The sequence below is a fragment of the Ursus americanus genome, chromosome 14, assembly GCF_024610735.1.
Source record: "Ursus americanus isolate L20-20 chromosome 14, mUrsAme1.1.p, whole genome shotgun sequence".
NCBI classification, from domain to species: Eukaryota; Metazoa; Chordata; class Mammalia; order Carnivora; family Ursidae; genus Ursus; species Ursus americanus.
The window spans coordinates 65,990,953-66,017,145 of NC_142140.1; the positions used below are offsets into that span (position 1 = coordinate 65,990,953).

At 47.3% G+C, this 26,193-nt stretch overlaps 1 protein-coding gene across 1 annotated transcript in view; it reads left to right on the forward strand.

Moving 5' to 3' along the window:
• The window catches only part of DNAH9 (dynein axonemal heavy chain 9), a 313,579-nt gene that overhangs the window by 240,116 nt on the left and 47,270 nt on the right, over nucleotides 1-26,193 (forward strand). Inside the window, exons 58-62 of the mRNA XM_045797213.2 lie at nucleotides 635-805; nucleotides 2,776-2,898; nucleotides 11,467-11,660; nucleotides 13,984-14,132; nucleotides 24,874-25,001. Coding sequence (XP_045653169.2) covers nucleotides 635-805; nucleotides 2,776-2,898; nucleotides 11,467-11,660; nucleotides 13,984-14,132; nucleotides 24,874-25,001 — 765 coding nt within the window. The remainder of the gene's footprint in view (nucleotides 1-634; nucleotides 806-2,775; nucleotides 2,899-11,466; nucleotides 11,661-13,983; nucleotides 14,133-24,873; nucleotides 25,002-26,193) is intronic.

Consider the following 26,193-nt stretch of genomic DNA (forward strand, 5'->3'; position numbering starts at 1 on the left):
AAGCCTTCACGTTCAGAAGATGTAGCCAAAGCAGGCTATGCTCCCTGCTCCCTGATGGAAGGAAGGTCTATCAGGAAATAAGGAATGCGTAAGCGGAGTCTCCAAACAGATGCGCAGTTCATAGGAAGATAAACAACACGTGACGGAAAAATAATTAATTTTAAAATATTCTGAGTGCCTAGGATGTTTACAAGGGTCTCTTTAAGACAACGAATTTGTCCAACACATTTTGGTTCCACCATCAAGAATTCTGGAACTGACTGGCTAGGATCATTCAGCCCAACTGGTTATTGCTGGCTGTACTCTTTTTGGGGGGTGGTTATCCAGCAAAACGTACTGGAGCTAATTTAATGATCTGGGCTACTGGATAATTACTTCTGATGGGTCAAAACTGTGGGCTCTTGTCTGTATGCCCCCTTGCTTCGCCCACTTCCCGACAACATAGTAATTCATACGCGCAAACTAAGGAAAAAGCTAATAGCACGTTGTCTTGTTGCCACGGTCCCTTCTTGGCAGGATATGCTGGGAAAACGTTTCTGGGGCTGGCAAATTACAGTATTCTTCACAGGTAAGTCTACTAGTTGTGTACAAAGAGGGCTGTGTAAATTACCAGTGTCCAACCTCCTGCCCCCAGGCGTTCAGCATCGTCTTCCAGAAGGCTGTGGAGAAGGCTGCTCCAGATGAGAGCCTCAAGGAGCGCGTGACCAATCTGACAGACAGCATCACCTTCTCTGTGTACCAGTACACCACCCGTGGGCTCTTCGAGTGTGATAAGCTGACCTATCTTGCCCAGCTTACCTTTCAGGTAAAAGTGGATTGAAGAAGTTTCTAGAAAAGTGGTCATTTTCCAGTGCCCAACCAGCAGGTGTAAAGAAAAGTTTCTTCTTTTCACGTCATTTCCCATAGAACGTGAAGACTATTTGGCTCTAAGCTGAGGCATCAGACAAGAAGGCCCAATATGGCGCATGTGCGCTGCCTCACCATTGCCCCACTCATGGCAGCCATGTCTGATCAACTGTCGTACTTCTTGTTTACCTGCAATGATCTAAGATTCTCCTCAACAGAGCTCTCCAGTAGCCACTACCCATCAACCCAAACTGGCACAAACGATGAAACTCAATGGCCCTACCAATACCTAGATACGTTTTGAGATGCCGTAAGAAATTTACAGCAACCCTCATTATTTATTTACCTTTAGAGATGCAGGGTGAATGTCCCCGACTTCCCATGGAATAAGAGATTGCAAATGTCTTCCCATAGCCATGGCAGCCTTGCCCTTGAAAAGGGCCTTAAGACCTCTGATTCTCAAGGGTTTGGGCACATCAGGAACTTCCAGTGTTAATTTAAAAAAAAAACCTTGTCTTCCACTTATTCTCAACATCAAAAAGGCACGAAAACTTGTTTTCTCGCATTTATCCCTCTGATCATTTAGGATTGGGAATTTTTTCCATAAGTTAATTGGGAGCACACACTAGATTATCTTGAAGGCCTCATTCAATTCTAAACACCAGGTAGTCTGTGATCACTTCTGGGCTGACTCTGTTCGCATGTTCCAAAGCCTGAATGCTTGGGGGAGTGTTAGTGCGGCTTGTCCCCCTTACCCTCTGTATTCCCTCTCCAGCCCAGGTGAGTGTGGCCATCATAAAAAGAACTTGGGGCGCCTGCTGGCTCAGCAGACATGCAACTCTTGATCTTGGGGTTATGAGTTTGAGCCCCATGTTGGGCACAGAGATTACTTTAAAAACTTTTTTAATTTGGGGCACCTGGGTGGCTCAGTCGGTTAAGCATCCGATTCTTGATCTCAGCTCAGGTCTTGATCTCAGGGTCATGAGTTCGAGCCCCATGTTGGTCTCCAGCCTACTTGGAAAAAGAACTTGAGTCCCAGCATGAACTCTCTCCCCTCCTGCCACTCATTGCCCCCAGGCCCCAAAGAGCTTCTAACCCTAGCTTTCGCTCTTCTCGTCTCATAAGTATTTTAACCTCAGTTTCCCAGGCCTTTTTTTCCCCCTTAGAGACTTTTCCTCGAATTTGCCAAATTATTATTTCTTAGCATTCCCATCTGTAGCCTCACAACACAGAGCACCACGTAAGGGGGGAGGACAATTTCCCAAGCACCTCTCAGTGCGAACCGTTGGCTCTAGCCAAGCTGAGCACTCTCTGCCCTCCCCTGCACACTCCTCACTAACTCCCCCTCCACGTCTCCGCCCATTCCTCGGCCCCTCCCTGGAGCACCCTCCCTTCCTGCCTCGGTAGTCCCGCCTCGTAGCTTCTGCAACACCCAATTCAAAACCACGTATAGAAGGTTTCATCAAATTAATCTCCCCACCCCTGCTTGCTGGCCACTCCCCTATTCTGGAACCCCTTCCGCATTATCGATTCACTTATGCATTTCTGTTTTGCATATATCCATATGGGACTTTGACATTCTTCTCAAATCACGTCATTTGTATGTGTCATCTTCTCAATTCGATTGTGGGAGATGTACTCTATGGCGTTTAGGGCGGATGGACGACGCGCTTGCTAACCAAGGTCCCTAGGCATTCACTGTGTGCATTTAAGTCGCCCTGATATTTGGGGCGAATGCAGTCGCACCCAGAAGTGATTTGCACAAATACCCACTTCCTTCCACTCCACCCTCTTTCAACAACCGAACCTGGTGGGCAAGCTTGAGGGTCCAACGCAGCAACAACTACGCTGAGTGCCGACCCCTACATCTCCAGAACCCTGCAGCTCCCACCCCCTAAAGCAACGTGGTCTCATTCTTCCACATTGCAGATTCTCCTCATGAACCGGGAAGTTGATGCGGCGGAGCTGGACTTCCTGCTGCGATTTCCAGGACAGACAGGCGTCACCAGTCCCGTGGGCTTCCTCTCCGATCAGGCCTGGGGTGGCATCAAGGTCAGTAGAAAAAGCCCCCAGAAAGAAGTCAGGTTCTCATCTCTTGGCGTTTTCCCCTGACACGTGTCCCCATGAAGTCAGCGGGGCTCCCTTTGGGGGTTCAAGCACGGAGCTGTGTTAAACATAGGTGCGTGCCTTTACCTGCCCCCCACAGCAGGGCTCGCCCGTCCTGGGCCTGCTGGGAAGGCTTTGCAGAGAGCAGGTGCGTGCCAGTGAAGGGCTCTGCCTCCAGGATATCGGGAGACGGTAAGATCCCGCAAACTTCCATGGCTGGGCGGAGCTGCCTTTCGCCCGCCAGCGCTTAGGGCTGGAATGCGGGCTCCGTGAGGCCTGCGGCTGGCATGGGGGTGCTGCACCAGGGCTTCCAGGGACCAGACAGGTGCCAAGCTCTGTTCAGGCATGTCCACGGGAGTCCTAACTCGGCCTAGAGCAGTAGATGCCTTCCAGCCTGGGATTCTCAGTGGTTCCTAACAGTTCACATTTATTGAGCACCTTAGGAATGCATTTTATTCTCACCTTCACCTGGGAGGTGGGTGGTGTCTGTCCCCATTGAACTCAAAGCCCCTTTTCTTGCCATGTGCAGGTTTGTGTATTTTTTCTTAAAAATTTTATTTCCAAGAGAGAGAATATGCGTGCATGTGTACGAGCGTGCACAGGGGCGGGGGGAGGGGCAGAGGCAGAGGGAGAAGCAGACTCCCCGCTGAGCAGGGAGCCCGATGCGGGGCTCGATCCCAGGACCCCGGGATCATGACCTGAGCCGAAGGCAGATGCTTCACCGACTGAGCCACCCAGGCGCCCCCATGTTGTTCAGCTTAGTTTAGTTGGGATTCTGTGAACATAAAACTATGCATACAAACTACAAGCTCCTTCCCGTAGGGACCATGTGTGCACGGACAGGGTGTGACATGGTGCCAGGAGTAATGTTGACGAAGTGACCGCCCACTGCCGAGGCCCGGCCTGCTGTCCACGTGGGCAGCGGTCAGTCCACGCCTGAATGAGTACACACAATGGGTACTGGTGCTCTGGGAGCCCTGGCGTCTACACAGAATGAATCCTGTTCGTGATCTTCCATGTTTGTCTCATCTTCTACATGGTTCATAGAACAAAGAAGAAGGAGTCTAAAGCAATAGGATTGGTTCTTTCTCTTTATATTTTTTTAACAGTTTGTTTAAATTTTTGAGATAATATGAATTCACATGCAATTATAAGAAATAAGAGAAATAATCCATTGTACCCTGTGTCTCCCAGCGATAACATCTTACGTTCCTATCATGCAGCACCACGTCCAGGAAAATTCCATTGATACAATCCCCTAATCTTACTGTGATTTCACTAGTTTTTATGCACTTGCGTGTGTGTGTGTGTGTGTGTGTGTGTGTGTGTGTGTTTAGTTTTTCATATGTGAAGATTCATGTAACCACCACCCCGGTCAAGATATAGAAAATTCCATCACTGTAGGGATCCCTCATGTTGCCCTTTATAACCAGAACAATCTGCTCCCTCCCCTAATGCCTGGCAACCACTAATCGGTTCTCCATTTGTAAAATTTTATCCTCCCAAGGATGTTATGTAAATGGAATCCTACAGTGTATAACCTTTGCGGACTGGCTTGTTCCCAGAGCATAATTCCCCTGAGAGCCATCCAAGTTGATTTACTTTATAACGGAAGCCCAGAACTTAATATTTATACGCGTGCTCTCCTCCTCAAAGGGACCATCTTAGGAAATTCAAGGCTAATTCCGCTTATGCCGCCATTGCCCAAAATATTTTTCTAACTTCTTTTTCAGAGTTGACAGCTATTCTTTTCATGATCTCGAGGGCTGTATCTAAATCAGGATTCATTAAACTTTCTGTACAGGGTTGCATAGTAAATATTTATGTTTGGAGGGCCAGACTCTGTCACAACTACTCAGCTCTGCCAAAGTCACACACAATACGGAAGCAAATGGAAATGGCTTCGTTCCAATAAAACTTTATTTACAAACACAGGTGGTGGGCCAGATTGGGTCTTCAAGCCGTAGTTTGCTGATCCCTAGCCAAAATAATAAAGGTGTGATTTGACTTTCATTTATTAACTGCATCTGTCACTCTGGGGCCCATCTGGCAAATAAGAAGAAGACAATATATTGGAAAAGAAATAAGGAAGAATCCTGTTCACAACAACCATCAAAATAACAGAGTTCTGAAATGCCTTAGAAAAATCATAATAGACGCAGAGATTTGTGGAGATATGTGTAGAAAACCATCAACTTTCCTAGGCTGCATAAGATATGAATGAGTTGACATACTCTAGAGAGCTCTGTCCAAAAGAAATATAATGAATGTCGCATATGTAATTTAAAATTTTTTCCTGAGTGGATCAGTTCGTTAAGCTTCTGCCTTCAGCTCCAGTCATGATCCCAGGGTCCTGGGATCGTGTCCCCCGTCGGGTTCCTTGCTCAGTGGGGAGCCTGCTTTTCCCTCTGCCTTACGCTCCCCCTGCTTGCGCTCACTTGCTCGCTCTCTCTCTCTCTCTGACAAATAAAATTTTCAAGAAAAATAAAATTTTCCAGTAGCCACATTGAAAAATGTAAAAAGAAATAATTTTAATAATGTATTTTCTTTAACCTAGTGTAGCCAAATTACCATTTCATATGTAATTGTTATAAAAATTATTAATGAAATATTTTATATTTTTATATTTGAGTTCTGGTGTGTATTTTTTATACTAATAGCTCCTTTCAGTTCAGATGTTAAATTTTCATCAGAAATACTTAAGGGGCACCCAGCTGCCTTAGTCAGTGGAGCATGTGACTCCTTTTTTTTTTTTTTTTTTTATGTTATGTTAGTCACCATACAGTACATCCTTAGTTTTTGATGTAGTGTTCCATGATTCATTGTTTGCGTATAACACCCAGTGCTCCATGCAACATGTGCCCTCCTTAGTACCCATCACTGGCCTATCCCAGTCCCCCACCCCCCACCCCTCTGAAGCCCTCAGTTTGTTTCCCAGAGTCCATAGTTTCTTGTGGGTCGTGTCTCCCTCTGTTTCCCCCCCGCCCTTCGTTTTTCCCTTCCTTCTCCTGATGTCCTCCCTGATATTCCGTATGTTCCACATGTAAGTGAAACCATATAATAACTGTCTTTCTCTGCTTATTTCACTTAGCATAATCCCCTCCAGTTCAATCCATGTCCATGCAAATGGTGGGTATTCATCCTTTCTGATGGCTGAGTCATATTGCATTGTATGTATGGACCACATCGTCTTTATCCATTCATCTGTTGAAGGGCATCTCAGCTCCTTCCACAGTTTGGCTCTGGTGGACGTTGCTGCTATGAACATTGGGGTGCATGTGGCCCTTCTCTTCACTACGTCTCTATCTTTGGGGTAAATACCCAGTAGTGCAATTGCTGGGTCATAGCGTAGCTCTATTTTTAACTTTTTGAGGAACCCACACTGTTTTCCAGAGTGGCTGTACCAACTTGCATTCCCACCAACAGTGTAAGAGGGATCCCCTTTCTCCACATCCTCTCCAACATTTGATGTTTCCTGCCTTGTCAATATTTGCCATTCTAACTGGTGTAAGGTGGTATCTCAGTGTGGTTTTGATTTGAATTTTCCTGATGGCTAATGACGTTGAACATTTTTTCATGTGTCTGTTAGCCATTCGTATGTCTTCATTGGAGAGGTGTCTGTTCATATCTTCTGCCCATTTTTTGATTTGATTATTTGTTTTTTGGGTGTTGAGTTTGAGAAGTTCTTTATAGATCTTGGATACCAGCCCTTTATCTGAAGTGTCATTTGCAAATATCTTCTCCCATTCCGTGGGCTGCCTCTTTGTTTTGTTTTGACTGTGTTGACTGTGGCTGTGCAGAAGCTTTTTATCTTGATGAAGTCCCAAAAGTTCATTTTTTCTTTTGTTTCCTTGCCTTTGGAGACGTGTCATGAAAGAAGTTGCTGTGACCAATGTCAAAGAGGTTACTGCCTATGTTCTCCTCTATAATTTTGATGGAATCCATGTGACTCTTGATCTCAGGATTGTGAGTTTGAGCCCCACACTGGGTGTAGAGATTACTTAAAATCTTTAAAAAAAATACTTGATATGTATTTAGATTTCATAAAATTTAGACTTAAAATCACTGATTCATATATCTCAGTTGTTCTAAACATAGTTAAATGTTTTCCGACTAGTAAAGCAAGTCCTAGTTTCTAAACCTACATTTTAAAATAATTTCAATTAAGTGCAATTAAAAACACAGTTCCTCAGTCACATGAGCCACATTTCATCTGCTCATTGACTGCCTTGTTGGACAGTGTGGGCCTAGAGTTGAGAATAGTGTCTCCTAGCCTGATGCCTTTATGGAAAATAAATTCTGGAAATTGGTTCTAAATGAGCCCATTTGCAGAAGGAGTGCAGTGACAGACTGGTTAACACAGGCTCTGGAGTCAGACATTCCTGGGTTCAAATTCGAGTTTGAGTGTGTGTGGCTGGCCCCTGGCATATTATCTTATTCCTCTGAACTTTCCTTTCCTCATCGGGCAAAATGGCCATCATCACACCCACCACACAGGGTTCGGTGGAACAGACAGTAAATGGTCAGGAAATGTGAACGGATGGCAGTCGGTCGTTTCCTAGAGCTGCCATGACAAAGCGCCACAAGCTGGGTACTCTCGCAGTTCTGGGGTGTGGAAGTCTGAAATTGAGGTGTCAGCAGAGTCATGCTCCCTCCAGAGCCTCTCAGGAGAGGCTCCTCCGTTGCCCCTTCCAGCTTCCGCTGGCACCCCTGCTCCGTGGTTTGTGGCAGACGCAGCCCATCTCAAGGTCCTCATGCGGCCATCTTCCCTCTGCGTCTCTTTGCGTCTTCCCTCCTTATAAGAACACCAGCCATAATGGCTTCGGGCCCACCCTAGGGACCTCCTCTTACCTTGACTGCACCTGCAAAGGCCCTGTCTCCAAATAGAAGGTCACCTCCGCAAGTCTGGGAAGTTAGCCCTTCAGCATGTCTTCCTGGGGAACACAGTTCACACCATAAGAGTTACGATTATTCCTTACCCAGCTGTGGGGTGCACGTAGGCTGTGGCTGATGGGGGTCGTGCCTGACGGCATTTGCCCACCGAAGGAAAAACGTTGAGGAATTGTGAGTTTGGATCAAGTCCAGTTGCCTTCGTCTGTATTATCTCACAAAGCCCTCTGCAGCAGAAGTCATGAGGAATAAATGCTTCAAAGCCACTCCCTGCCGTTTCCGTTTTCCCTTACTCCACTCCAAAGCCACTGTGCCACCTGGTTCCAGCCCTCTTGTCACAAGACGGATTGTTTGCTCTGCTCTGCTTTGCTTTACTTTGCTTTTTTTGTTTGGTTTTGTGGGCTAGGCTCCTCTGGCTTTGCAAAGGCTTTTACAAATGTGTGAAGCTTTCTCGCTCTTTCTGTGAGTCGTGTTATGGGGAGCGGCAGAGCCTAGACCCGTCCAACTCCAGCCCGGGGCTGGATGTGAGCAGCCGAAACACAACGTGGAGTGTCGTGTACATCCCCAGAGCCTTTGATAAATGCTCCTTTTAAGTGTTTGGGGGGATTTCATCCTAAAGAAACAAATATGATTGACTAGGACATGATAAAAAAAAAAAAGTCTTTTAATTCTATCCGATGAGGAAGGTTGATTGCCTTGTTCCCCCCCACCACCCAGAAGAACTAATAAGCAGGTAATAGTGAAATCTGAGTGATAAAACACTTTTTATGATTTACCCTCTGTAAGGATTTTTTTTTTAAGTCTCGCCAAACGCTGAACTTGAAGGTGATGGGCATGTTCTGTTTCTTCATTATAAAGATCTCATCTGTGATACACGCCTCTGTCAGCCTCTGAAAGGACCTCTCACAACCCCTCCGGATGCCAATTGTGCTCAGTAGTGTTTTGCGACACAGTCCGATGTAATTAGGTTAATTAGTCATTTCCATTTAGCTTATTAGAAGGCTAGAAATCCCTTTCCCTCATTTGGAAGATTAAATGTGGCCGTTGCTTCAACCCAGAGCTCCAAGAAAGTGTGTCTGGGACCCAGGGTCGGCAGCTGGGGACACCGATCAGAACTGTCATTTGCTCTGTTTTGTGGTGTCGCCAGAGGGGGTAATGGGCGTGCAGAAGGGTAAGTGGTGATGCAGGCCGGGAGGAAGATGGGAGCCAGTTCCTCGACCCGGAGAGAAGTAATTACAGCAGCGGCAGCTTTTCTCAGCCTGTCAAGAGCCCTCCCGCTGGCCGCACAGATGTCAAACTTTATTAATTGAGCACTTTCTAAGTGCCAGGCAGCCTGCGAGGCCCAAGGCATAGAAAGCCGCCTTAGAAAGTTCTTGCCCGCAGGGAACTCACCATCTTGTGGGAAGTGACAGGCAAGTAAACCAGCAGTTGCGATTCAATAACTGTAGGAACCCCAGGAAAGCACCAGGGAGGGCTTTGCAGTCTTCAGAACACTCGTGTCTGCATTAGAATATGAGCTACGCAGACAAGGATGACTTGGCCTCATTTTCCAAATGAGAAAATCAAAGCCCACAAAGGTTTAAAAACAGTCTCTGAGTCACAGGAGGGTCCTAAGAGGGGAGGCTGAGACCAGAACTTTCCACTCCTGGCGCTCCTTTCTCCATCCTACACACCACTCCCCGCCCCCTTGTCAGTACGAGTGAGGCACATCCCTTGCTAAGTGGCCAGGGTGAAGTTGGGGGCCATGGAGCCTGTGTGAAAGGGCATGTAAAGATAGGACACAGGTTCGTCCGCATGGGAAGCGAGCCGAGACAAGCCCAGGTTAAAGGTCTCAGTCCTCCTCCAGCTTTACCTGCCCCTGGTCACCAGTAAGACTCCTCTCCTGCAGTCACATTGTTTTCTGACTTGTCCCACACTCTTCCCTTTCCAGACTTTGACTCTTGTTGACCCCATCCTGCAAAATGCCCTTCCCTTCTCTTTACCTCTGTCTCTGCCCAACGGAATTCTGTATACCTACCAAGGCCTCCCTCATCTCCCCTTTCTCCTTAACTTAGGACTACAAGCTCCTTGGAAGGCATGTGTCCTTTTTTTGTTTCCTTTGTATTCCCAAGTACCTGGCATGTAGTAGACATTCAATAAATGAATGAATGAATGAATGAATGAGTGAATGAATGAATGAAATGAATTCTAAATAGCAAGAATATATTGGGATCCTTAAAATTCATGGCATTGTGGTACATGCTTTGGACATAGGCTAGCTTTTAATCTGATTGAAGAGACCAAACTTATAAGCAGATTTGAGTAATCCACAAAGATTGCAGATAAATGTCCAAGTGACTCACGTTTATGTGGGCACTCTGGAGAAATGGAATGGGAAGAAGCCCCACCCAAAATTTGGTCCTGATGTCAAGACTGATGAAGCCACACACATACCAAGAGAGTACTAAAGACTGTATTACTCACATAATGAGTCTTTCGGGGAGAGCAGGGGAGCTCCTAAGCAGTCTGAAAATAGCTTGAGAGAGCCAGGGAAGGAGGCCGCCTTGGAGTTTTTTGGTAGTTTGGGGTTGGAGCCAGGTTGACTATTCCTCTACATGGGCAGGAGTTTACATGCTACAGCCTACCTCCAGCACCAGAGGAGGGAGCGCCGACGCTCAGTTATCAGCTTGCCCCGATGTGGAGCAGAAAAGGAAGAAGGAGGGATAAGACTTTAAAGCTGTCATGAATCAAATGTCTAAAAATTGAGTGAGACCCTATATGAAAGATATCGACTCTACAAGTAGTTCCAAGTAGCCCACGCAAGGAGGATGGGAGGCTCTGTGTTCTAGGTTAGAGAGGGGGAACCCGAGAGAGGTTGCTGATTATGCACAGGAATTTAACAACTTGTAGGACCTTAACACGTACTAATCAGGAGCAGCACAAGAAAAGGAAGGAGTGGCATTTGGGGGAGGAAAGAACAAGGACCTCTCACATGGTGAAAGGAGAGCAGACGGGGCGTTGAGCTGGTAATGAGTCTGGCGCGGCTCCAGGCTTGGCCGCAGAAGCTCTTGGACAGAGGAGAAGGGAAGCAGGGTGCCGGGTTCACCGGGTGGAGCGGAAGGAAGGACTAAATGAAGACATTTGATTACCAAGTTATGCGTTTGGGCTTCATTCTTACGGAACCAGGCAACTCTGGAAGGTTTAGCGTCGGCATTCACACCAAGTCAGTGATGCTGGGGACGCCTTGAGAGAGAACTTGACAGGAGTTGCCAACAGAGTGTGAGTACTGAGAGGAAGGAGTCAGAGACCAGAAAAATTCATGGCATCCCTTCTTGTCCCTCCTTCCAGGCAATACCCTGCAGGCAAGTGCTGCTCCATTTCTGCTGCTGCCAATAATCCAAACGCTTAATTTGCTAAACCTTGCATGTTATTGGTGCAGTTTGCTGAAGGTGACTTGATCAATACCTTTCTCCTTCCTTGAGTTTACCTGGGGAGAGAGCCAAGATTCCAGACAAGAGTATCGACGAGACAGAATTATATCTATACTATTATCTTGTTCCTTGACCCACCCACCCCCAATACAGTGAAAATTATAGCTTTCTGGAGAAACTGCATTTCAGAGCAAGACTTTCTAAAATTTCTCAGGCACTCACATCAATGGAAGGATTCTGTAATCTGGATCGGGACATTGAGGGATCTGCCAAGAGCTGGAAAAAGTTTGTGGAATCGGAATGTCCTGAGAAGGAGAAGTTTCCACAGGAGTGGAAGAACAAGACAGCCTTGCAGCGTCTCTGCGTGATGAGAGCCGTGCGGCCCGACCGGATGACCTACGCCATGCGGTATGGGACACGGGAGAGTGGGGAGCCCCAGGGCAGGCATGGCCTGACTAGCAGAGCCGTGCACAAAGGTCATGTGTTCGTAGTAACGGGAGCCATTGTACCAACACCCAAAGCCCATAAGGCCTATGGCTATGTGTTTGCCATGTATTTTCTTAAAACCTAAGTGGACAGTTTGGAAAGAGGTGCTCATCGATCGCAGTGTTGAGAAGGATGCTGGGCACACCTGATGTGGTGGGAGACGATGGTACCCAGAGAACAGGTGGAAGGATCCTTCGCGGCAGGAAGAACATCCTTCCCCCTCCTCCTCCCCCTTCTTCTTCTTCTTTTGATAATAGCCATCCCGATGGGTATGAAGTGGTATCTCACTGTGGTTTTGGTTTGTATTTCCCAATGACTAATGACAATGAACATCTTTTCATATGAAAAAAAAGGGAAGAATATCTCTCCCCTCCCTGTCCCCCTCCCCCTTTTTCCTCCCCCTCCTACCCCTCGTCCTTCTCCCCGTCTTCCTCTTCTCCTCCTCCTTCTCCCCCACCTCCTCCTCACCGCTCTCCTCCCCCCTCCTCCTTCTCCCCCCTTCCTCTTCTTCCTCCTATTCTTCTTCTTCTCCTTCTCCTCCTCCTTCTCCCCCACCTCCTCCTCACTGCTCTCCTCCCCCACTCTTCCTCCTCCTCCTCCCCCCTTCCTCTTCTTCTTTTGATAATAGCCATCCTGATGGGTATGAAGTGGTATCTCACTGTGGTTTTGGTTTGTATTTCCCCAATGACTAATGACAATGAATATCTTTTCATATGGAAGAAAAGAAAAAAGGAGAACATCTCTCCGCCCACAAAGAAGGGAGAGAGAAAGGGCTGAGGCTGTAGCTGGGGTGGTAGAAGGATGACAGCAAACGGAGGAGGACCTTGTGTGAGGGCTCCTGTTTGCCCCGAGAAGTCGGGAGCAAGGTCATCGGTTGAGCCTGTGCGTCAGAACAGGTGGCGGGGCATTTGGTATACGGAAGATAGATCGGTTTTGTGGTATGTCCGTCGTACCTCACAAAGGTGTTTGTTTAAGGTTATAGGCCATGGAGTCAGCGCTGGCTGGGAAAGAAGTGAAGAGGAAGGAGATGATTTCATTTATTTATTTTTATTTTAATTTTTTGAGAGAGCATGCAGGAAAGGGGGGAAGGGGCAGAGGGAGAGAGAGAGAATCTTAAGCTGAGTGTGGAGCCTGATGCTGAGATCAGGACCTGAGCCAAAATCAAGAGTCAGAGGCTTAACTGACTGAGCCACCGAGGCACCCCGAGTTAGGTGATGATTTTTTAAAAAAAGAAAACAGGGAGGCCAAAATACTGAAAATCCTACGTTTGTCATGACACCAATACAGGCAAACAAGAGGTGGAATGAAAGAGTCAGTTGCTGAGTTGCCGATAGGAGGCTTTAGTTGGAGAGTGCGATGTTTCCATTTAAGGTTTCAGATGTAGACAAAGTCCTCGAGTAATGACAAGGATGAAGGTGTGGCCATGAAGTCAGGTGGCTGAATGGGGGAAGGAACGAAGATTAAGAATCTGGAGGATTATCCACATGGATGTTGATGTCACTCAGGCCGGTGGAGAGACGGCCCATGAGCCAAGCATTCAGGGAAGTAGAGTGATGAGTGAAACAGTAGGTGACATCGACGTTGCAGGGGTCGTGGTGATGCAGCCAGGGGAACGGGGTGTCCACAGTCCCCCCAATATGGAGAAGACATGGTTTGGAAATAGCAGTCATCAGTGAGGAGGACCAGGATCCTACCTCTCAGTCCTGGGGTAGGTCAGAGGCAAGAGACTACAGAGAAGAGTGTCCTTGGGGAAGAGTTAAGGCCAGAGTTGGGCCAGATGACCAATAAGTGGTTTGGAAGGTTTGGAAAGGAACGTTGGTAAGTGGAATAAGATGAAGCAGAGATAGAAGCATGAGAGCATAGGAAGACAGAGGCCCTTAAATCTTGAGCAGGGAAAGAGGACTGCAGGGATATGGAGGATGGAGCTTCCTGAAGCTTCCAGAAGGCATTGATCCTGGCTGTCTTCCAGTGGATGGTGGTGATGGGACAGGACACCCAGGCTTCACAGAGGGTCAGCAGTGGTGTGGATGGATGGGGAATTAGAACGAGCCCTGATCTAGGACAGCAGGTGGGCAGTAACAGCATAGCTTCTAAGCGTCGACTTAACAACTAAGGAACCGGAAGTTGGCCCCAGCTCTGTAATTAACTACCAAGCCCATGACCTTGAGTACATCCCGCCAGGTCTGTAGGCCTCCGTTTCACAGTTCTGTGACGGATACACATGCGTGTACTTCTTTCCCGGCAGTGATTTTGTCGAGGAGAAGCTGGGAAGCCAATACGTGGCAGGAAGAGCGCCAGACTTTGCGACCTCGTTTGAGGAATCAGGACCAGCCACACCCATGTTTTTCATCCTGTCTCCAGGGGTGGACCCCCTGAAGGACGTGGAGAATCAAGGTGAGAAAACCTCCTCCCGGAGCCCAGGCTGCCCCCACTACGTGAACTTTCACTCCTTGCGTCCATCAGTCTCTCTTCTCCTGGCTCAAATCTTAGTAAGCAGTACTCGGTATTTGCTGGCATAGAGAAGTCAGGGTCATTGCTGAGCCAACACCAGGGGGTCACCACTGGAGAAAGGACCATCCAGGGCGGTGTGTGGAACAGTCCACGCAAGCAGGTTCATGAGGAGACCTGGTCCTGCCACCACCACCCCCCCACTCCCTCTCACTTTGGCCAGACCAATCTTTCTGAAACACAGGTATGACCCTTCAGGGCTCCTACTGCCCTGAGAATAAAGTCCAAATTCCTTAGCGTGTCTCCCAGGGAACTTCATCCTCCCGTCCCTCCCTATTTCTCCACCTTCTTTCCGTTATTAGTTTTCTATTGCTACTGTAATGAATTACTGCGAATCTGGAGGCTTAAAATAGCACTAATGTATTATTGTACAGTTCTGGAGATCAGAAATCATAAATAGGTCTTACCGCCTCCCTCTTTTCCTTATAAAAAGTCCTATGATTATATGGGGCCACTTAGATAATCCAGGACAAGCTCCCTGTCTTGAGATCCACACTGCAGAGTCCCCTTTGCCCTGTAAAGTCCTACGTTCACAGGTCCCGAGGATTAGGACACGGACATCTTTGGGGATCTGTCATTCTGCCTACATTCCCTTAATCCCCTCTTTTGCATTCTACATGGCAGCCATTCTCCCAAGCCTGCTGTGTCCCCCTGAATCTCCTTCACCAGGTTACCTTCTATTCATCCTTCAGATCCCGATTTCAAGTCACCACCTCCAGGAAGCCCTACTGACTTCCAAGATTCTAGGTTCCCCTCCCATGTGCTCCTAGAGTGCCCTTCTTTATGTCCATCACCTTTTAATTGTCTAGTGACTACGGTGCCTTCCTAAGGGAGTGAGAGCTCGTGGTAGTTGCTTCTGCACTTCCTACTACTCTTACATCACTAGTCTCTTTTTTAAGATTTATTTACTTAGAGAGAGAGAGTGAGCACGAGAGGCAGGGGAGGGGGTAAAGGGATATAATCTCAGGCCGACTCCATGCCCAGCACAGGGCCCAATGTGGGGCTCGATCTCACGACCCTCAGATCATGACCTGGGCCGAAACCAAGAGTAGGACGCTTAACCAACTGCACCACCCAAGGCCCCCCTTGTATCACTAGTTTTACATTGATCAATTCTAGATATCTGTTTATAATCCCTGATATAAAAAATAAGAATTTCGCTCCCACTACTGCCCACTAAGACTGTGCACTTCTACCCCATTTTTAACGGCTTGACTGAGATATAATTCATACGCCATATAATTCACGCATTTCAAGTATATGATTCAAAGTTTGCTAATATTTTCACAAGGCTATGCGACTATCACCACAATCTAATTTTAGGAAATTTGTATCTTCCCCCACCCCCAAAACTCCTAGATCTCTTAGCAAGCACTCCCTATTCCATCCCATGTCCTCCCTAGGCCACCACCAATTTACTTTCTGTCTCTAGAGATTTGCCTGTTCTGGACATTTCCTATAAATGAAATCATCCATTATGGTGTCTTTCACGGATGGCGTATTTCACTTAGCATAACATTTTCAAGTTTCATCCATGTTGTAGCTGTAACATAGATCAATCCTTTTTTATGGCTGGTACTATTCCCTGTATCAATCTAGGCAGGATTATCTTAACAACATTAAGTCTTTTGATCCATCAGTATGGAATGTCTTCCCATTTATTAAGATCTTCTGTAATTTCTTTTATTACTGTTTTATAGTTTGGGGTGCATAAGTGTTGCATTTCTTTTTTTTTTTAATTGAAATATGATTAACATACAGGGCTATGTTAGTTTCAGGTGTACAGTACAATGACTCAGCATTTCTATGCAGCGAGTATTCAGTGCTCGTCATAATAAGTGTACTCTTAATCCCCTTGCATTTCTTCAGTTAAATTCATTCCTGAGTAGTTGTTCTTTTTGATTCTGTTGTAAGGTGGAATTGTTTCCTTAATTTCATTTTTGGAATGGTCACCGCCAATGATTTTTGTATATTTTCGTATATTGATCTCCTGTCCTGCAACCTTGCCGAACTTGTTCATTCCAGTGATTTTTGTGAATTCCTTAGGTTTCTTGCAGATACAAGTTTATGTGATCTATGAAAAGATAGTTTGACTTCTTCCTTTCCAATCTGGATGCCTTTTTATTTCTTTTTCTTGCCTAATTGACCTGACCAAAATTTCCAACACAATATTAAGTAGCAGTGGCAAGCTTGGACATCCTTGGCCTGTTCTAGAACTTTGAGGAAAATCATTCAGTCTTCACTGTTAATTATGATGTTAGCTATGGGTTTCTCATAGATGCCCTCCGTCAGACTGAGCAGGTTGCCTTCTAGTTTGTTGACTTTTTTTTCCTTTATCATGAAAAGGTGCTGGATTTTGTCAAGTGCTTTTTCTGTATCCATTGAGATGATACCATTTTGTCCTTCATTCCATTGACATATTACATTAATTGATTTTTGGAAGTTAAACTGACCTTGCATTCCTCGGATCTCACTTGATCCTGGAGCATAATCGTTTTTATATATTACTATAGTCAATTTGCTCATATTTCTTTGAGGACTTTTACATCTATGTTCATAAGAGATAACGACCTGTCGTTTTCTTTCCTTGTGACGTCCTTGTTTGGGGCACTAGTAACCTATACATCAGAATGGTGTGGCAAGTGTTCCTTCCTCTTCTGTTTTCTTGGAAGATTTTGTGAAAGATTGATATTAATTCTTCGTGTGGGATAGAATTCAGTGGTGAAGCCACCTAGACCTGAGCTTCTCTTGGTGGGAGGGTTTTTAGCCACTAGTTCAATCGCTTCACTTGTTACAGATCTATTCTGATTTTCTGTTTCTCCCTGAGTCAGTTTTGGCATTTGTTTCTAGGAATTTGGACGTTTCATCCAATTATCTAATTGGTTGGCAAACTCCCAAATACTGGTATCTATATTAAAATGTTTACTTCCTTGGGGCACCTGGGTGGCTTAGTTGGTGAAGCGTCTGTCTTCAGCTCAGGTCATGATCCCAGGGTCCTGGGATCGAGCCCCACATCGGGTTCCTCCCTTGGGAGCCTGCTTCTTCCTCTTCCTCTGATGCTCCCCTGCTTGTGCTCTCTCTCTGGCCCTCTCTCTCTCATAAAAAAATAAAATATTTTTTTAAAAAGTTTACCTCCTCTATTGGCTATGTTCACTTAAACAGTGTTAGTGAAACTTGATGTTTTATTTTGTGACTTCTAGATCATTTCTCTTGGCTTCCCTCTCTGTAAGCTGAGACTTCAATTTTCCAACTTGCATCAGCTGTTTTACTTTTTCCTAGACAAGGATGAATATATAGTCATTCCACTCTGTTACCATCATTAATTTTAGTCATGCCTAGTCTACGAGTTAACTGTAATATTTGAAAACCAATAGCATTTATATCGTAATTAATATACACATATTAGTCGCCGAAGAGGCCGCTGACTATGCTAGGATTACATTTCCTTCTTCGCGGATCCAGTGTCCTAACCTCCAGGGGTCTCTCAAAGCACGTTCTCGGCATGGAGTTTCAAAGTCATATCAAATTTCAGTTGGCCTCATATTTAGATGATGATTTTCTTGGATAGCTTTTAGTTCTTCCTGGAGTTTCTGAATGTCTTTTCCTTGTTCTTGGGAGAAGAAGTAAATGCCCCTCTGCCATTATCACTAATATTTCGTGCTTCTTACTTCTTGTATGTATTTACTAGAATCCACTTTATCCTTCTTGAAAATATTCTACCTAGAGCCCACTTATGTTCTGTTCTAAAATTGATAAATTGCCCTCTAGCCATCCTGGGACTTATTTTCTTCTTCTAGTTAAGTTCTATCATTTTTGGATCCTGTGTCTTTTATCTTCACTTTCCACTCTCGTTTTGCTAGCATGCGCCATCAGAAGAGAGTCATGGGTTGGGGCGCCTGGGTAGCGCAGTCGTTAGGTGGCTGCCTTCGGCTCAGGGCGTGATCCTGGCGTTCCAGGATCGAGTCCCACATCGGGCTCCTCCGCTGGGAGCCTGCTTCTTCCTCTCCCACTCCCCCTGCTTGTGTTCCCTCTCTCGCTGGCTGTCTCCGTCAAAATAAATAAAATCTTTAAAAAAAAAAAAAAAAAGAAGAGAGTCATGGGAAGTAAAATTTCTGAATCCTTCGGTGTCTAAAAAGGCTTTAATTTTGCCCCCATACTTTTTCAGTAGTTTCGCCAGGTGCAAAATGGTTTTTACTCAGAATGCATCCGCATTGCTTGGTTGTCTTCAAGAAGTCATTTATGTTCAGTTGAGGTCAGATGCCTGTAGGGTGCTGTTCTTCCCTTCGTTGTTGGTTGCCTGTTTCTGTTCTGGAAAGTTCCGGATCATCTCTCTAGCTTGTATTCTGAAATACCATGAGCTGGGTTTGGTGGGTGTGGGTCTTTTCCATTCGTCTGCTCAGCACTCAGCACACCATCGTAAGTGGAAAAGTCATACCTTTCTTTACCTCTGGAAATTTTGCTCTGTTGTTCTTAGTAAATACCACTACCATTCACCAAGTTGCTCATCCCCGAAACCTTGGAATCAGTCACCTTAGACACCCCCTCTACCACCCACCACATTTAGTCCTATTGATTCTGCCTCCTAAATCCATTTTGGATTGGTCTGGTTTCTCTCTCCACTGTTGCTTCCGTGATGTGAGTCACAGTGATCTCACCTGCACTGACCCAGCGGCCCTAACTCACCCCCATCTTCCCCCCGGCCTGCCGTCTTTTGCCACTCTGCAGCCAAGGACATCTTGCTAAACCTCAAATCTGATTGTTAACTTAAACACTCTCCTCCTTAAAATGCTCCAGTGGCTTCCCATTGTTTTAGGGAAAGTCCAGTACCATTGACGTGATCTGTGTGGCCAGCGTGGCCTGGCCTTTGTGCCAAGCCTTGGATCTTTCCTCCCCCCAAGCTCATTCTACTCCAGCCACGTAGCCCTTTTAGATCCTCAGCCACACTCTGAGCCTTCCTGACCTAGGGCATTTTCACAAGAGATTTCTTGTATCTGAACTACTTCTCCCAGCAATTCAAGAGAGCAGTACCCACTCATCCCGCAGGTACCAGCCTCTGCTGACCTCCCTGTAACACCAGACATTCCCTGTTACACATGTATTTGCTTCAGAGCATTCAGTACACTTCTAATTAAATATTTCTTTTAAGGGCGCCTGGGTGGCTCAGCCAGTGAAGCATCTGCTTTCGGCTCAGGTCACGATTTCGGGGTCCTGGGATCCAGCCCCGCGTCAGGCTCCCTGCTGAGCTCCTCCCTCTCCCTCTGCTGCTCGCTCTTTCTCACAAATAAATAAATAAAATCTTCAAAAAATAAATAAACAAATACTCCTTTTATAATTTTAACTTATGTTTGCCTACCTGCTTATCGTTAAGATCCTCAGGTCAAGGACCATGTCCTCTTGCTTATCGTTTTTTAACCCGTACCTAAAAGCATAACTAGCAGAGAGAAGGCGCCCAGTAAATATTTGTTGAATGAATTAACAAATGAATGGATGTCATAAGAACTGTTGTCGTAGCTGAGTTATTCCTGATGTTCACCCTTTTACAGACTTCTGTATTCCTTCTGTTTTCTGGAGTCTTTATTCCTTTCATGTTGGCAAAATCTAGTTTCCTCATTTTGATTCAGTATTTTTCCTTTGTGGAAGCTTTCATATACCCTGTTGATGAGCAATTTCCTACTCTTCCTGGCCAATTGACCTCCATCTCTTCCATCGTGCACTTTGAGGCTTTCTGTCATTTCAGGGACGCTGACCCCTCCCTGATCCGCATTGGTTATTTGTCTCTGAATACATTAGCTCAGTCCTGCCCTTGGCTTAATCTTAGCGCGTATTTCCTCACTGGAGGCAATTTTGCTGTTCATCAACCACAGATCAGTTAGGCACCTGTGCCGCCTCCTCTCTCCCCCTCCTTCTTGCCTTCTCGATGGCTTCATTTATTTTCTAATTCACCCATTTAGAACATATACTCTGGTGACAGCCACGCTTTCTGCGTCTTGAATCAAATCAGATTGCCTGATGGGCTCCTCTTCTCCAGTTTGGAATCTACATGACTGACTCACGCTTTCCTCTCTCTCTCTAGCCCCAACTGACTAAGTAAACTTGCTGTCTCTATGCTTGGGGAGAGTCTGTGTATCAGACAGTTCACTGTTTCACTCCGTGTAGACTCTTACAAAGCTTGGCATCCTTTCCTGTGTTTGAGTTGGTGATTTATGTTCTGAACTCCTTCGTATCTCTATCCCTTTGTTTCAACATGCCAGTTCTTAATATTGGGTGGGGTTTTAAAACCTGAGAGTCAGGGGCACCTGGATGGCTCAGTTGGTTAAGCATCCGACTCTTGATACCAGCTCAGGTCTTGATCTCAGGGTCGTGAGTTTGAGCCCTCCACATTGGGCGTGGAGCCGAATGAATGAATGAATGAATGAATGAATGAATGAATGAATGAATGAATCAACCAACCTGCCTGCCTACCTACCTACCTACCTACCTACCTGAGAGTCGAATGAAAGATTTGTTGCCTCCTCCTCATTCCACCACCACCCCCCAGCCCCAACCCAGATGCATTGAACCCACAAAGTTCTGTGTGAGATTTCAGGAGTTCTCTAGTCCCTAAAGCTCGTCCGCTGGCCCTTGACAAGGAATGTATGCTTTTCTGGGCACCTTTATGCCTCTTAGTCTCCTCCAGGACTTTCCTTCCTCAACAACTTTGGAGGAGGAGGAGGGAGGGGCGGGGGGGAGAAGAAATTCCATCCACTTTCCCTGGCTTCTGTTTTAACTCAGACCTAGCACCATTCACCCCCCCGCTTTCCTTCTCGCCTTCTCAGATTAATCCCTTAAAGTGCTTTAACCCTCTTTCTCTCTTTCCTCATCGCCTCCTTCCTGTATGAGCCATCCTTCCTTATTCGCACATTTACTCTCGCCTTTGCTTCTTTTAAAAGCAATCACCCATTTTTTCCAATCACCCATAACACCTGCCTCCTAGGTCTTTGGTAGGATAGAAATGAAATCTCGGACATGAAAAGACTTTGAAATGTTCAAAGTACAGTAGCATTGTACGGCATTCTAACGAAGATGATAATTCCTGTGTCCTTTGAGGCACTCAGCTGGCTCCTTCCTCTACGTCCTTTCGAAGCATCGCCTCGTCCTTGGCCCTCCCAATCCATGACTCCCCTTTCCACCCTAACTCACTCACAGGCATCTTCTCAGTCTTTCACTTGACTCTCACACGGTCTTGCTCGGTCTCTCTCCTCCTTGGTCCAGTTATCTGGCTTTAACAAATAATTCTGTTATTTCCACGTTGTGATCAGGAAGAAGCTATACCTACCGCCTTTGCCTTCCACTCTTTCCTTTTTCTCTGTGCAATGTGCTGGTCAGAACTATGAGCTCACTTCGATTTTTGCAAACCTGCCACCCAGTGTGTTCAAAGACACAGTTTTCAATGTAGTGTTTCTGCGGCCAGATTATCAACGCTTTGCACGCAGCCCCTTTCCCGTTGTTCCTGGCCCTGTTCTCTTTGCTTTAATAGTCCATTGGAACTCAGTGAGGTAGGAGCGAGTGCAGTCTTGGCGAACAGCTTCAGGAGTGGCCAAGTATTGTTTTTCGCGTTGAGAGACTCATTTGTTCACGTGCCAGGGAGTGGGAGAGTGAATGGGGAGATAAAGGTGGATGATTCAAGGAGAGATGGGATTCAGGGAACAGAAGAGTCAAAGGCAGCGGGAGGACACCTCTTCCACTGAGATGGTGATGTGCAGGGAGGCGGACAAAATGGCAGAAAAATTGAAGGACTTCCTGCCCCCTGGCCTGTGTTTCCCCAGGAAAGGAGACAGTGAGGCAAGCTGCTGGGAGGACGTAGGGCGGGGCCTCCTAGGAATTTTCAAAGAGAAGGGGAACGTGCGACACAGCCAATTTCTAGACACACAGAAAGATTGCCAAACAGTTGGGGCGCCTGGGTGGCACAGTCGTTAAGCGTCTGCCTTCAGCTCAGGGCGTGATCCCGGCGTTATGGGATCGAGCCCCACATCAGGCTCCTCCGCTGGGAGACTGCTTCTTCCTCTCCCACTCCCCCTGCTTGTGTTCCCTCTCTCGCTGGCTGTCTCTCTCTCTGTGTCAAATAAATAAATAAAATATTTAAAAAAAAATAGATTGCCAAACAGCATTGAGGGGGATCGTGAACTTGGGGTGGCTCCAGTTCACCAAATGTTTCCCTTCCTCTCTTGTTAATTCGGCCAGGACTAAGGATTTAGCAAAAGTCGGTGGCTAGAAGTAGAAGGGTCACCAAAGTTGGGGATTTTGTAAGATCATTGTTCTAATTAAGGATTACTGAATCCATATTAAATAAGAGGGAGGTCAAGGTGAAGAGTAGAAAAAAGAGAGAAGCCAATGGACTGGGCATTTCACTGAAGTAGAATAGCAGGTGAGGAGGGGGTAACAGAGGGAACCGCCTAGAAAATAGAAAGCGATAAGAGTGGACACGAATGAAGAATGTGTCCGACATAGAACAGCTCTCGGAGATAGTGAAGTCCTGGGTGCAGCCACGGGGAGTGGGTAATAGAAGTGGATGGAGTTCAGTTCTTTAAAGATGACAAGGCATGAGGCTGGAGGTTGGCTGAGTCATCCGTGGCGACCTTGAGGTTTACCAGGATAATGATGAAACGGGACATGTGGAAGATTTTGAACCACATTCCAGAGCCCCTAATGGAAGTCAATCTCACTGGGGGGTTGGTGGAAGACAGAGAACGTAGAAGGTAGCAGGTAATATAGCCCGATGGCACATGCTTAAAAAGAAAAGGGGTTTTTACACAGGGATAGGAAGAAATAACCTGCAAGTAGCAAGAGGAAGCTAGAAAAACATTCCCCTTCCTCTCAGCCCCATGGGTACATGGAGCTCAGGAGAGGGCCACGGAAGGTGCCACATCCTCAGAGACAGACAAGGAAGCGGGCTGGGGAGGTGTGAAAGGGGGTTTACAGTGGACACCATCCGGGTAACCCTGCCACATGGAGGGGGGATCCGAAAAGGAAAGACAAGTTAAAGGTAGGAGTGGGGGGCATGGGAGCCATGGCACAAAGCAGCATGAAGGTGAAAAGCCACGAGAACGTGGCTGCCGAGACGGGCAGGGCGTCCCGAGAGCTTCACAGGTGCCAAGGGAAGGACCCCGCAAGGTGGCCCCGGCACATCACGGGGCAGGCACGTTCGGTCCTTGAGAATCCCGTCAGTGCTTCCCCTTCCCAACATCTCCACGTCCGCCCCATCCTCACGCCTCAAGCCTAGACTGATGCCAGCTGAGCCCGCCCTGTGCACACCAGCCTCTACCCCGAGGGGTGTCCGCAGTCCGCGGCTCGCAGACTCATCTTCCGTGAGCCCCTCTTCTCCTGCATCTCCCTGACAAAGGAAAGAAATTGGCTCTTTTGTGAGTAGGAACCTCACTGAGACTGTCTACTAATCCCGGCACCTTTAATCCTGGTATTTTCTCTGGAATAAGTTGTTCATATTGCCGGTTCCAAAGCTCCCATCAGATCTCTTGCCAGCAAGGATTTATGGTTTAATAAGGGTGTTTCTTGGGTTCATCTCAGTTGAAACTCTCATAACTCTTCCTCGCTGCAGAACGTCACCATCCTTTGTCTTATACAGACTTGCGAAGGAGACTCCGTACTTTTTCTTAGTATTTAAAAGAAATATCCAGTATTGCCAGTTTTGTTTAAATTTTCGTGCATGGGGCTCAAATTGCATCTTCAGTTTCAGTGCTGCTGGAACGAAATGTTTAAGGACATGGTTTTTTATCCTTTTTCTGTTTTTCTGTTTCTTCGCTTTTCTCTCACGTGCTTTATCTTCCTAGAAGAAAATTGCTTGATGAGTCCTGCATGGCAGTATATACGCTTTTATGATCGTCTGTCTGAAGAATATTATGTAATTTCTCTAAACGTGATTGTGCGCGGCTAAGGGCGGCCACCCAAGCAGAAGTGGGCCTGGACATGAAGGTTAATTGCTCTGGGTGAAGCCTTTCCTGGGCTGGCAGAACACCCAGTGGGATGGCCGGGATGTGTGTTGCGGTAGCAGCTCCCTTGCCTCGCTCCGATCCCAGCCGCCCTTCCCGGGACGGAGTATCCCCACCTGCACAGCCAAGCCCTTCCCCGTCTCGCCTTTCGCTCCTCGTTGCGCTCACTCATGAAAATGAGGAGATAAGACATTGCTGTGTGTTGGGAAAAAAGAGCGGAGGAAGCTAATCTGGAGTGAAGTACCGGAAGCCAGAACCAGCTGAGTCCTTCCCTAACCGGCCATCCCTTTCCGTGGAGTTCCAGGGAAAATCCGTAGTCAGAGGACAAAGCCAGTCAGGAGGGGTCACACCCACATGTGTGCTCATCTGGGGGCCATTTCGGCCTCTAGGGTAGTGGACCAGTGCCTGGTCTTCAAGGGAAGCTCACAGAAGAGCACAGCTTTGGGGGATTCAGTGAGGGGGAGGGTTGCAGTCCCGATGAGAGCTTCCCCAACACACTCCTGAGAGGAAGAGGGGAAGGGTTTGAGGGTTCAGGCCCGCCTGTGTTTGAGCAGTGACATGGCGACGGGCCTTTCGCTGTGAGCACAGGACAACAAAGATGGCGGACACGAGAGAGCATAAGGACAACTCCATACCCCTTTCAGGGAAGAAGCTCGGGTACACCTTCAACAACCGGAACTTCCACAACGTGTCTTTGGGGCAAGGACAGGAGGTAGTGGCCGAGGCGGCGCTGGACCTGGCTGCCAAGAAAGGTCACTGGGTTATTTTGCAGGTAAGCCCCCTCTACCCTGATCGGGGTCATTCTGGACCCTGCACCTGTCTGGACCTCACGGGCCATTCTCTGGGCTCCTCTCTCCTCTCCACCCCTCTCCCCTGCCTTTCCTTCCACACCCTTGCCCTGTCTCACTGCCTGATCTTCTCTCCTTCCGTCCTCTGGGGTCCTCCCCACCCCTCCCCATGACTCCTTGTCCCTCGCCCCTCACAGGCCCCCACCCGCTCTCTAGTTTAAATAGCTCCAGTTACATCCCCATTTGGGGCCTGCTCAGGGAGTAGGTATCCAGCTGAAGACCCTGGAAGCTGGGTCTTGTTCACCTGCTAACGTCTTCCCAGGCGAATCACAGAACTTTCCACCGCTCTGCCTTTCTGTGCCCTGCATTCTGTGCTGTCCGTTACACGCGTGACTACAACAGCACACGTGTAACTGGAACTCCACCTCTGTACCCGGAGCTCACGCTGGTGGGTGCCAGTCTGGAACGTCTCCTGCCGGTAACTTCACCGAACTCCCAAGACACAAGGGCGGCCCCTCTTCTGTCGCGGCCTGTCCCCTCGTCCCTGGTTTATGCACCTTGCAGGGGAGCTGGGGCTGGGCCAGACCTCTATCAGGGTGCCCTGGCTGAGCTGAAGTGACTTACTTGATGACCATGTCCTTCACTCCATCTCCTGAAGGAGGCACCTGCCCCTTAATCCCCTTTAGACACCCAGCGTGCTACCGTGAACGTAGTCACACCCACCACAAGCCTGCTGGGTGGCAGAATCGATGAACAGATCAACAAGGAAAAATAAACAAAACAAGGAAGGTCACTCCCATCCTGTCCTGGCTTTGAGCCCCTAGAACTTCGGTCTCCTGACCACTCACTGTGTCACCACTGGCCGCAGCGAGAACAGCCACCCAGAGTTCAAGGTCTTTGTCCTTCATTTCCCTGGGACTCTGTCCAGAAACTCAAGAGAGAAGATGGTGAGAGCTAGGGTTTCTGCTTCCTCCCTCGTGGACCAGCGGGACCACCCCAGGGATCTCAGGCCTCTGTGCCAGAGAGACCCCATCCTGGGCCCTTCGGGGACGCAGCCACGGGGGCAGTGAACAGAGAGCCCTTCCTCCCCCAGCACAGAGTGACCTCAGGACGCTCACATCTGCCAGTGTCCTTTCCCGAGAGCTCTCCCAGATTAAATTCAGGAATTGGGATTCC